The 13056-nt window shown below is 38.7% G+C and overlaps 1 protein-coding gene across 9 annotated transcripts in view; it reads right to left on the bottom strand.

Moving 5' to 3' along the window:
* pbx3b (pre-B-cell leukemia homeobox 3b) overlaps nucleotides 1–13056 on the bottom strand; it is a 76346-nt gene that overhangs the window by 61544 nt on the left and 1746 nt on the right. For 5 of the 9 annotated variants that reach the window (XM_044110804.1, XM_044110803.1, XM_044110806.1 and 2 more), the window contains exon 2: nucleotides 12655–12728. In XM_044110804.1, the coding sequence (XP_043966739.1) occupies nucleotides 12655–12728 (74 nt within the window). Of the gene's footprint in view, nucleotides 1–12654; nucleotides 12735–13056 lie in introns of all 9 variants that reach the window. The other 4 variants (XM_044110801.1, XM_044110802.1, XM_044110805.1 and 1 more) reach the window with 1 other exon arrangement.

Genomic DNA, 13056 nt, shown 5'->3' on the forward strand with positions numbered 1-13056 from the left:
TTTTAATTTTTTTTAAGCACAAAAAATGTCAAAGAATGTATTTGGATCATCAAAAAATCCAAATTGCAGTAATGCATGAATGCATTCTAAATAATTTACAGAAAATAAAGTTTTTCTCCATACGACGCACTCTCGCAAACAATTCCGCACCAAAATTAAAAGCATTTTCACTTTGATGCACACCCATAGATCATTTTGCTATAGTCTCACTTTAAAGCAGCCAGCGCATCTTTTCCTATCTCCCCATCTTGAGCTCTCTCTTAAAGACAAGAAATAATATCAAGTAATGATAGGTATTGTTATGCTGAGGATCAGGCGCATTCTGATTTTTATCGCTCGTCTCTCACAGGTGCTCCGGCGTTACTTGTCAGGACTGCATGTCTGGGTCTTCCACATGTCAGATAAAAATCGCTGCACTTGGTGTTTCGGCAGCCTGACAGCAATTTATTTGAATGTTTTGTCACACTGGTGTTGGTGCATTTTGTGTGGGCTGCTCACCGGAATGGCAACAGCTCAGAGCTTCCTGACACTCTCTAACACACTCACGCTCACGCCGAGACACACACAAGCACACACCCCTACACATGTGCTAGCACACACACACAGGGAGTCTAGCATAAAATCCCAGATGCATACTGTACTATTTCTGCCCTATAATTAAAACCAGAGTATGTAAAAAATCAGTTGTAGGCTAACCAGTTATTTATATCTAACACCTCATAAAACAGGTGACACTATATTATTAACACTGGATATCCTTTAAAAAAAAATAATTTACACCTCCATAACCACACACACTGACGTATATGAACCCAAAATAAAATGTCACACCAGCTGGTAAACAGGCAGCATTGAGGTGGATCCAGAAATGCAGCCGTGAAAATATTTAGTGTGTATATTGGCAAATCAGCAGGAGATACACCGACCACGCTTTTCCTTTTTTTCTTTGAGGATTTTGACCAATTCCACTTTTTTTTTCTTTTTGCTTTGCTGTTGTTGTTTTTGTGAAGGAGTATAAAATATAAAAGAGAAATACACACAGTGCAGCTCATCTGATAGAGGTAGTAGTTTTGAACTAAAGATTTATTTTAAGGGGAATCATAGTTATTAGTGATGAACCAATTTGTTTGTTTTTTGTTTGCTTTGGTTTTTTCTGGCTGATACAAATTTCAGTTTTTCTGATTTGGAAATTTCAGTTCTAACCACAATTTTTATTATTATTATTATTATTATTATTATTATTATTATTATTATTATTATTATTATTATTATTTATTTATTTTTTATTTTTTATTTATTTTTATTTTTATTTTTTTTTGAGGATGATAAAGAATAAAATATAACGGTAATATGGAAAAGGTGATTCTAACACAGATTCATCACCATGTTTTATGCATCAAAACATATGTCACTAAGCTTTATTTAATTTATAATAATCTGAGAAAATGAAAATCAAAGTAGATGTTTTTGGTACACCCATTAATAGATCGAAAATGACAGCAATTTATTATTTTGATGCATTTAATGAATAGGAAAAAAATAATCTATATTTTTAAATTGTTTGACTCAACGATCAAGATAAAATTAGATAAGTCTGATCACCGGACGACCAACCAACGACCAACCAGTGTGTCTTTAAGTTATCACACTTGTTTTTGTTGTATATTGTAATAAAAAATAGATGATTGTTTTGGGAGCATGAGAAGCACAAAACCTCCTGCAATCTTGTGATTTTCCAATATGCCATGGAATATTCAGGAAGTTAATCAAATTCTTTCAAAGACAAGAACTCTATTTTTACACTGCGATAATTAAAGTACGGCGCAGTTATAATTTACAGCCCTCGCTTAATTGCATAGGAAAAGTAAAATGGGAGAGCTCTACACTTTGAGATGAGATTAAATGTGTGTGTGTGCGTGCGTGCATGTGTGTGTGTGTCTCTCCGGTCGGGAAGGATGAATGTAAAAGAGCTCTGTGCACATCCAAACAGCAGGACTGTATCTTTTGACATCGTGGTACATATCAAAGATACAGTAATGAAATATACACTCGTCTATTTTTCCACAACCGAGCCCTTTGACAAATCGAGTACAATCCCAAATCTCCATAAATCACTATTAAAGACAAGTGTATCATCACCAGCGCATATATCTTCCCCAGCCTGACCTGTAGACTAATGAGAAAAGGCCCAGACTATCCTGTCTGATTAATTAATTCAAAATGTCGGCTGTTATTCAAATGTGAGGCTGGTGTTATTTGAATAACACTTGACAGCGACGCCTGAAGAAATAATTTCTGGTTTGTGGGGTTGCTGCGGCATTACTGATGATGGCTCATGGAAATGTTAGGAGCCGGGGAGTATTTTTCCCCTCTTCCTTAGTCCTCCTGCTTCCTCTCAGCTTCACAGTCATGATAGCTCCAAGAAGTATTTCATTACTCCGACCAGCAAATCACCCCTCCCCGCCCTTCTTTACAATTATGGCTCTAAGTATTTCTATTTCTTTTTTTCTCCACTGTCTGTCTTTTCCTCTCTGTTTGTATTCCCCCCCACAGCGAGCCCAAATCTACGGGGCAGCGCTTTGGCTCAGCGAGAGACATGCTGGCAAAGAGGAAGGTCATGGTTTTTACAACTGCAGCTCCTCAATGCTGACAGCCCGCGCTGCCAAAGTGACACACTCTGTTTGGCTTTCCCACGTTCATACAGCTCCACGGTGCTTCGTCTTTATCAAGAAGCACACACACACACACACGCACACACACACACACACGCACGCACACGCACACACACACAAATGCACATATTTAACCAGCTCTGAGCTGTGTTTTTTGCTGTCAAAGTGCAGCAAAGCATGCTCACATACGGCCATTTTCAAAAAGCGCCATGATAAAAAGTAGTGGAATTTTAAATTTTTGGTATCATTTTTCTGTTTTTACAAAAGCTGGTTGACAGAGGATCGGGAAAGCAGTCGCTGGAGGAAGAAAATCATGAATGTACGTGCTGAGGCCCAGGGGGCAGTGCACCCCCTACTCTATCGCTTCCTTCATCAAGCATGGATTCTAATCAGGGCTGGGGAAGATATAAGACGCTCAGTCATTAAATAAATTAACTCTGCCACTCCATGCTCTCCTTCAGCACCCGTGCGAAGCCCGCCGTGCTCTGCATACTTACTGGGGCTCACCTTCAACGCCGTACCCGAGCATGCCTGCCAGCACACACACACAGACCCACACACACACACGCACAGACGCATCTGCACGCACAAACACAGGTTAGGACTGAAATTTGAATGTCTAAAGAAGGAGAGGGACCACACCTCCTGTCCCTCAATAATGAGTTGCCATTCATGATAAAAGCTTTCACATAATTATGTTAAGAAACCAGAAACATCAGAAGAAAGCATATGAGATTATAACAGTGTGATAAAGTTTCTGCGTCATACTGTCTCAGTACCATGTAATAACAAATGTTTGACATCTAAACTGCCTTGTTGTACAGAAAGGTAAAAATAATTCCTTATGGCTGCTAAAGTATCGCAAAGTGTTTTTATAGTTACAATAATGTTTAGTTGTTGCTTCTTGGTAACACGGACTTGAACAAAAATGTAATTTACGAGCGCTTACTATGCAAAAATCTTGACATTTTACTGTTCTGGTCTTTACAGAGAAAAAAAACGTATAACAAACGGATGATCACTATTTAAATACTACGAATGTCTGCTTGGAAAGGTTTTGGCTGTTTGATAAAAATACTGCTCATAGCTAGCTAAAGTTTGAAAACTGTGCTAGCTTATTAAGAGGGATGGATGGTGTTCCTATAGTGTTGACAATGTCACAAGAAATATTTCCAAATAGCAGAAGTTAGCCTTTTTCTAAGCATTACTGTCATCGCCTGCTTTCAGCCAGCTGAGTGGCAGTGTCCAGCAACAAGTGGGGATGGGGGGACACTGCCTTACTCTATGCTCTAAAGAGCTGGAGAAAAAAACATTTTCACTTTGTCACATTCAATGGCCTAATTAAAGTTTTACACTGAAAGTTGTAACATAATATTTAAAAATATCGACAAACCTTGATTACACCATGTTGTAATCCTAATAAAGATTTCAGTCTCCTCACAGTTACTAGAGATGAATCAGAATTGTCTACATTTATCTGGATTGATAGGATTCTTTTGTTTAATAATCAGATTAAGTACAAATACTCTGATGCATAATCCCTTTATATATTATTTGATTCAAATTGATGCTTTTTTTTTTTTAGATGTTATGACCCTTTAAAAGAAAACTCTTAATTGATTAAAATCTTAAAAGGCAGGTCAGACTTTAAAAAAATATAACTTGATATTGTCCAATTAAAAGTCTGATTGGTGAATGTCTAATAAAAACAAATGAAAAAAAAAAAGGCAGAAAAAAAAATCTAAGTCTACACAAACGTTGACTAATCTCTCAAATCCAGTGTGAATTTTGACACTGACATGATTTTTTATTTTTATTTTTTAGGATGTGAGCAGCATGCTGCCATTCATCAACAGGAAGCCAGCATGGCGACGAACAGTAAGAGAGCTCAGTGTCGGCTCGGATCACTGACACAAACAATCAAAGCTGACACAGTGTTCGTATAGCACCTGCCACTCTGGCAACACAAATAGATCAATATGAGGGGAGCTCATTCACTGTTTAAAACTCATATCCTTGCACCCACATCATCTTCCAGAGCAAACCGCCACGTAAAAAGTGCATGCTGAATACATATCAATCACTCTGACAGAGGAAATGCTTATTTGAAGGAGCCGATGTGAGGCAAATGCACGGCGTCAGCAGAATGTCCGTTGTCAAAACTTGCCATTTGAATTTTTCGAGCACATCGCGCCGAGACGAATGTCCTCAGAAATCCCTTACGTCGCAATTTATGTCGTTTTAATGCGTGCTTTAATTCTCCATTACTTAGAGAGGAAGTACCTGGGAGGGTGGAAACGCATTAGAGAAAGTAAGAAATGAACAGAAGGGTCTGGGGATCTCTCTAGCAGACACAATTAAATATTCATGTGTCTCCTCCTAGGACACAACAGATACAGATCATTATCATGGCAACAGCATACCACCATTTTGTCCACACATTTGGCTCCAGATCAATGGGTATGTATTAAATTTCAAACAAGGGAGAAGGAAATGATATTGAATCTTTTGTTTTTTTGGTAAAATGAGCCACATAAAGGAGAATTATCAGGTTATATTTGCACGTAATTGTATCAGATCAAACCAGCTTTACTAAGGTATTTGGAGAAATGTCCTACAATTGTTGATGCAGCAGGACAAACACCTTGCCCGCTATGTTAGTTATTCATTCTGAAATTCATTACAGTCTGTCACCTCTTCCTCGTAGTCTTCTTGAGGAGAAAACAAAAGAGGAACAGCGGCTATGTACGCTGCATGACCTCCACTTCCTAAAGAGAGGAGAAACCTGGCTTTTTCTTTTTTGTTTTTTTTTAAGGTTTTCAGTCCCCATCAAGAAGAGCAAAAGGAGGGACGGCATTCCCCCGCTCGCCGTCATTAATCACGGCTTTCTGGGAGCAAGTGCATATTAATTTCTGTCATCCCAAACATCATTTGGTATTGTTATGCCACGGCTCAGTCCTCATTCACCAGCAGACGTTGGGCCGTTCCTCTTGGTCTGAGGCAAGACAGGGGCCTGTGTGGCGGCGTTTCAGAGCGAGAGGCCTTTATCCCTGGGGCTCTGACACCAATTAAGCCGTTTCACAGAGAGACGTAAAAAAATAAAAAATAAAAAAATAATAGGGACCCGCCGTTTTGCTGTAACATGAGCCAGCACCTAACTGCTGGCCCCTCGCCATATTTCCATTACTTCAGAAACAAAAATTAACTTCAAGGGACTTAAGAAAACATAAACCATAGCCAGCTCAGCGAATGGCTTTTATTTTAGTAAAACTCCCAAACAAAATTATAGAGGTGTTTAAGAGTTTGACCATTTAACACCAGCAGTAGCAGACCTGACTCCACCTCATGGGCTGCAATGAAACTATTATACGACTGGTTTATAATTCTATAAATTTATTTAAATGCGCAAACAAAATCAAGATATCTTTTCTGGCAGTGCACACACTCTAAGATCCCCTTTTTCTTTCTGCATAGCCTTTTAGAAAGCACCACAGTGGAGCTTGTCTTAAGGCTACAGCAGAATAATGCAAGGTTTGCTATGAATTAAATATTAGAAATCTTAACACGGCAGCCAATAAGAATTATTTGCCTTATTAAAGCAGCAGAAGACGCTGATTAAAATTTCATTGCATTGCAGTCTTTTTCCCATTTCTGGCGCCGATATATCATTGTAATGTACAAAAAGCAGAACAATGGCATCTGGAACAATGGCGAGAGGAGCTCAAATTTAAAGCTTGCAGAAGAAAAAAAAGACAACTCTCCAGGAAAATAATCTCATGAAAAAGAAAAGAGCAATTTCAGGCAACAGGCTTCCAAGTACAACAGTGACAAAGAGTTTAAAGTGCGATTTAAGACATATTTGTCAAAATATATCTAAGCTGCGAAACTTACCCATATATTGGAAAAACATAACCGCACTGTAAAAGGGAACTTTGGAAGTTATTAGATATTAACTAATATATGTATTTGCATTTTAATTAAGCAAATTAGTTTCATAAAGCTTAAAGTCTAATAACAATACCTCCTTTATTGTTGTAAAAAAAAAAGAAAAAGTTTAAAGACTTGTAGTTGAGAACTTGTATGAATTTCAGCCAGTATTTAAGTTTGTAAGCAGCTCTAACTAGTTTAGCAACAGCGCTAATGCTAACTAGCTAGCCAGCTGAGCTTAACCCTGAAACAGCTTATGATCATGAATAACACATCATATTTATGGTTATAGGGGGAAGTGTTTACATTCCACATTGATAGAACAGATTGAAAATAATTATTACTATTTCATTAACATTTTTCCCTTAATTAGTTTAGCAACAGAGTCAATGCTAAAAGTCAAACTTACTCTCAAGCAGAGGTTCTTAATTATGTTATCTAAAGTGTTTAACAAGAATAGTTATCCAAAATACACATAAAATATACACAAATTTAAAAGGCATATTTCTCTATTGCAGATAACAAACAGTCAATTTTGTTGAGTGAGTTTGTTTAAACTCAACTCAAAGTGTCTTTTAGCTCTTAAACTTACATAATATCTTTTGAGGAATATGATGCAAATCTGCCCAGAAAAACTGTATGCAAATTGCCATACTAATTTAATTGGTTACTTCTACCAGCTTATTTTATAAGTGTAAAAAAACACTCACACACACACACTCAAAAAAAACAAACATTCTCCACAGCAAATGACATAATGTAATCAAGATTATGTGTAGAAAAGCAGGAATATGAGCAAACGCCTGGTTTTTATCAGTGTTGCTGAACTTACCACTGATAAGTTGTCCACATGTAATGTGTACAGAGTAAATGAACATCATAGACTCCCATTGTCCCAGGAGGGAAAGCTCTTCCCTGAAACACTAGAACTAATGAAATAGAGACCTACAAATAGCAGTCATTACTGAGGGAGGACTTGGTTTGCACCAGCCTTTTCAGTCTAACCCTGTTTCCACATATAACCAGCTTCATGGCATCACATAGGCACTATAAGTGGCACAGACACAAACAACATGAGGCACTGGGACTACAGTCCCCAAACAGTGTCTTATTTATTTATTTTATTTTTTGCAAAAATAAATTCTGTTCAACGTAATTAGAGCTGGAATAAATCAAAAAAATAAAAATAAGTTATCTATTTACATATTCTGAAGTTTGTACAATCTTGGTTTATTTTTGCAAATGATTGCTGCAGAAAAACATGTTGACATCTCTTACTCTGTCCTTCTGTCAATAATTAAGTAAACAAGTAAGCGCAAATTGCAGTATTTTCAAAGGTTAAATCTCGTCAGTAAAATCAGTGTCAGCTACAGAAGGGGGCTTGTGGAAATTTTAGCTCCAGCATGTATTGCAAGTCAAAGATTTATTTATTTTTTTTGTACAGTTTTGACAACAGTCCAACTCCAGCGATGTATGAAAGTAGAGTCTTTGCAAACTTGCATCGGTATGACAAGCTCTATCACTCATGTCGGTTTTACTCTGTTTACAAAAACCACTACTTGCGATCGATACAACCGGACAAACGCTTTTCGAATGAAGTCCTAATTTTGCTCTACCTTCTCACTGTCTGCTCCAGATTTGTTTTTTGTTTGTTGTTTTTTTTTTTTTGCTTTTTTGTTTTTTCATGTAAACAGGCAAAAGGAGCCGACGACTCGCCGACAGGCCCTCTCCCACTGCTGTAGACTAATTTCAATCAATCCTTCCTTTTTGCATCCAAAGCAGCCTCTGCTGGCTGCCACCGCCTGAAGATAACTATTTCACCACCTCTGTCATGCCTAATTAACAACTCAGATGTACAATTTAGAAATTTCGCAATTAACCTAGTAAAATATTGTTGGAGGATGCTAATTGTTATGCCAGTTGCCATAAAGGCTCATTTGCATAACGTATGTGCAAAAAACAATTATGAGCTGTTGATCGCACAGGAGCCCTGCAGAAAACGCTTGGAGCGATTGAGTGGGAAGAGACGGGGTGGATAGGGGGGGTGGAGGAGGAGAAGACGTGTGCTCGAGTGTGCAGATGGAGGGACAGCGCCGGATCATTGTACATAAAAAACAGATTTGAGAGCCCATGTGCACAGCTACACAAGGCAGCGCCGCTGCAGAAACATTTCTCCCCACAGCACAAAAGCATTTACCCTTCCAAATGAAACTGATATGCATGCTCTTATTTTTTTTTTTCCTTTTCTACTCCCTCTCTTCCTCTCCCTGTCCTCTTTGTCTTGCTCTCCTTCTTATCATCCCGGCTGATGGGGAAATGGAGGGTATTTGGAAGCTACTTAGATAATAGCCACATCTTCCTCGGTCCCCCTTGTGCTTTAGAGGAGGAAGCAGTGGCCCTGTCATTGAGCCAGCCAGGAACCCAGCTGTGCACGACCCATTCGGCACAACCGCTATCTAGTGAGTACAGCCGCATCACTGGGGCTCCACGAGACAAAAAAGCAGCCAAAGTCAATTGTCTCAGCTGCTGAATAGCTTTCTGTTCTCTGTCATGCATTTACGAGGGCTTTTTTTTCTCTTCTGCGTGAAGAAAAGGGACCGAAATACAATGAATTAGATGTACAAAAATAAACTAAAATTATAGTAAAAGTTTGCTATATTTATTTGCGTATAACTATACATATATATTTATATACATTTATAAAAATATAATTTTTTAAATTTACATTTTTTGTATGAAGGAGGCTCAGTATCTTTGTCTAGGAGTAATAAAATATTTTTTCTTTCTTCAACTTCTGTTTGTGACTTATGCTAAACAGTATGGTGGGTCTGGTTGCTGTACAGTGTTGGGGTTAACTTGCTTTAAAAGAGTATTAAAATCAAACATCTCCCCCCTGTTGCATTACTGAGTTGATTAAATTAAAGGCACAGCAGATCACATCCGGTTCAGGAAACAGATTTTTTTTTTCTTTCTTTTATGCTAACATGCTTGGCCCTAACTCCTTTTTTTTTACTCCTGGCAAGTTTTCTATATCTCTATATTGAATGGTTTTTCTTCAGAACTCAGCAGAACATGTAACACAGACAAACTCCTAAATACAGCAAATAGACCTCCTTGCTTTTTTTTTCTTCTTCTTTCTTTTTCTCCTTCTCAGAATCCAAGTCGGACACATCCAGGCGACATTCTCTTGGCCTCCGAGTTCAGGCTCTCCCTATAATCCACAGCTTCGCACACCGGATCACAGCATTTATCAGCCTGAATCTGCTACATTCTCTCCCTCTCTTGGTTACCTCTTTAGACCACCTCCCCGTCTCCCTCCCCACACACCCCCCATTTTCTGAACCTGACGAGTCAAAGGTCAGGAAAACAACAAGTCAATACGCAAGCAAGACGAAGAAGAAGCGCCTCGCCGCTGAGAGAGAGCCATGGTGAGGGGTAAGCCCCTCTGCAGCGCGCTGTGATTTAGCCTGTAATAGTTTTCTGTAATCTCTTTCTATTGATTAAACCTCACATCAAAGAGAAGTCTTGCTACAGAACCTCTCTTTTCCTGCTCAGAAATACCATATGGAGGTAATCTTTCACCTTTGTTATTCTTGCCGCTCCCACCGCTGCTGCTGCTGCTGCTGCCCCTGCTGCTGGGAGCTCCTTCTCCCAAGCATGAGGAGGGGAGACCGGTGGGATAATACAAACCCAGCTCAGGGGAATAACTGCAAAACTCATCTGAATCGCACACAAATTCCACTCAATGCACCCATTGTCACCTCGCGCAGCTTGAATGTTACCTATTGTCCTGAAGAAAGGCAGAATTTTGCTTTCAGCTCTGATATTGGGAACCAAAAGCAAAACCCCTCGCCAGCCGAGGGACAAAGAGCGACACATGCGAACCGAATTTCACTTTTTAGCTTATCTAAATGCAAAACTAAGAAGAAGAAGAAAAAAAAAATGAGGTTGGGGTGGGCTCCTGCTAAAAACACTCAATTTAGTGACAGGCAAATGACTTCATGCTGCCACTTAATCTCATTTCTTGCATAATGCTTTCTAATTAGCATATCAAAGTGAATTAATACTTCTAGGGGCATTAGCTATGCAGGAAAATGCTGTGGCTCTACAAAAACAGTTAGAGGAGCGCCATAAAGTTCCAAACACCCTGACAAGTGCTCAAATGTCTCACTCCACTTAGAAAAACGAAAAAAGAAAAAGAAAAAAAAAGCTATTTGACATGACATGACAATAAGTTCTAATCACAGCGATTACAGCAAAGAGTAAAAAAAAAAAAAAAAGTGTTGCTCAGGCTGCACCAGGTTCCTATGGCTGAAAAGCAGCGGTACAGTGTTGTGATCTGAACAGATAGTGTGAAGTGTGAAGGAGACGCCAGCGAACGATGTAAAAGGCTCGCTGCGTGCGCTGGAGGAGCGGACCGGTCAACAAGGCCAGCAGACCAGCTGAGTTCTGTCAGACTCAGAGAGGGACAGACTGGGACTCCACAGCACAGGTTAACCACACACACACATTGCATGAAACGCACGCACACGTGAACTCAAGCGTACAGAAAACTTGCTCTCTAATATCTCATCTCTTTCACACACATTTATTCTGAATCTCACACAGCCACGCTAACGGCAAGCACGTAAAACTTTCGTTGTTTCATCTGAACTTAATATTCCATTCTGTTAAAAAAAACAAACAAAAAAAACAAACAAAGAGATGTCTGTAAAACATTCAATGTCGGAGTTGTAAATTCAGAGAGGGAAGCGCAGTGTGATTTCAGAAATAAATCCACTAATCTATTTCTGTTCCATCCACATATCAGATACGCTTTTGTGCCACTAAGCACTGCATCAGATCCACCACTGGTGTCATTCATGTACGTTAGTCTTATTTGTCTATATTTAAATTCTCTAAATTCAGCGACAGCACAGCCACAGAGCCTTCACAAGACCGAGGAGCCCGAGCCGGTCCCTGTGGACGCCACCTGTGTTGAGGAAGTTCATAAAGTTTTATGATCTCCTAAAAGCTAATTTCCTCATAAAGCGCACAAAGGTCACAAATCTGGCACGGAGGTTTCCTCATTAGACTTTTTCCCTTTTTTTCTAATTATTTCACCACCAGAAACACACCACAAACTCCTGCATATTTTGTGCTTTCAACCTTATGAATTGGGTGTTTAAATAAAAGGTTTTTTGGTTGGTTTTTTTTTACCCTGGTCTTTAAAAAGAAAAGGATCATTGATTGCTTCACTTACAATCTGAACAAGAGGAGTTTATCTATTTCACTCTATTTTATTCAAATAAAGACATCATAGAAAGAGCTCTGTAGCAGGTCCTGCAGGCTCTACTGTTTTGAAAAGTTTTGATCTTTGGACCTAAAATTCAGTTCTCAGCTCGATTATGTGTGTCATCTCTCAGACATGGCGAATGTTTTAAATTATTTGCTGTAAAAATAAGTGAATTATTCATACAAATGCTAAGAAATTTTCTGCAAATCAATTTTGATTCATTTCAGCAAAAGTAACTTGACTATTTCTTGTTTTTGTTTTTGTTTTTTTCTTGCTTCTGTTTTCTCCAAATCAATGAGACTCCATGGAGTAGCACTCTAATTATAGACACGCAGACTGTAGTCTGCTTGAAAGTGTGGGATTGTTTTCATGTTATAAAGCCTGAATTTCTGTGTGATCTTGGCTGTGTAGAGCATATGCTGCGGGATTTCCCCGTCCTGCTCTGTGCCAGGGGTAGGGAAGCACGCTTTCTGCTCAAATTCAAAAGACAAGACGCTCCGGCAGGAACGAGAGCATCTTCAGTGGAAAGTGACAACACTTACTGTTTCCACATGGCACACAGTGACAAATTTAAAAAGGTGATTGATTCATTCGGGCAGAGGTCTACCCCCCCCCCATTCCTGCCTTTCTCTCTCTCCTCTTCCAAAAACCCTTGCAACCTCAACCTGCATAATGCCATTTCATCTATTCTTCTATTGTTTTATTTATTTATTTTTTTTGTAAAATATATAATTTTTAAAATGTCAGGCCATTGTTTTATCTGTAGCAGGAAAATCTTACCTGTCTTTTCTTTGATTTCACAGAGAACGCTGAAGAGTGCTGGTTTCATTCTGTGACAGTTCAGTCCATGTTTCCTGTTTCAGTATAAGAAAAGAATAAAACACTCAAATAAGGTCACAGATAGAAAAAAACATGTTAGACATGAGCAAGTTTAAGCCTCTACGCACTTCACCTCACACACTCTAATAAAAAAATAAAAAAATAAAAAAGGTTACCTGAAGTTTAACATATAATATGAAAATTACTTATTTCCTAAATGATGCTTTTGTGGTTGCATCTGTATGGGACTGAATTTTAACAACAGTCTTGGCTGAAATCTAACATGTGTGCAGCACCAACTTTTTTTTCTTCTTCTCCTTCTCTTTTTGCAACAACACCACCTCGCTCGGGTTCAAACAGGTA

The sequence above is a fragment of the Gambusia affinis genome, linkage group LG03 (genome assembly GCF_019740435.1).
Source record: "Gambusia affinis linkage group LG03, SWU_Gaff_1.0, whole genome shotgun sequence".
Taxonomy (NCBI): Eukaryota; Metazoa; Chordata; class Actinopteri; order Cyprinodontiformes; family Poeciliidae; genus Gambusia; species Gambusia affinis.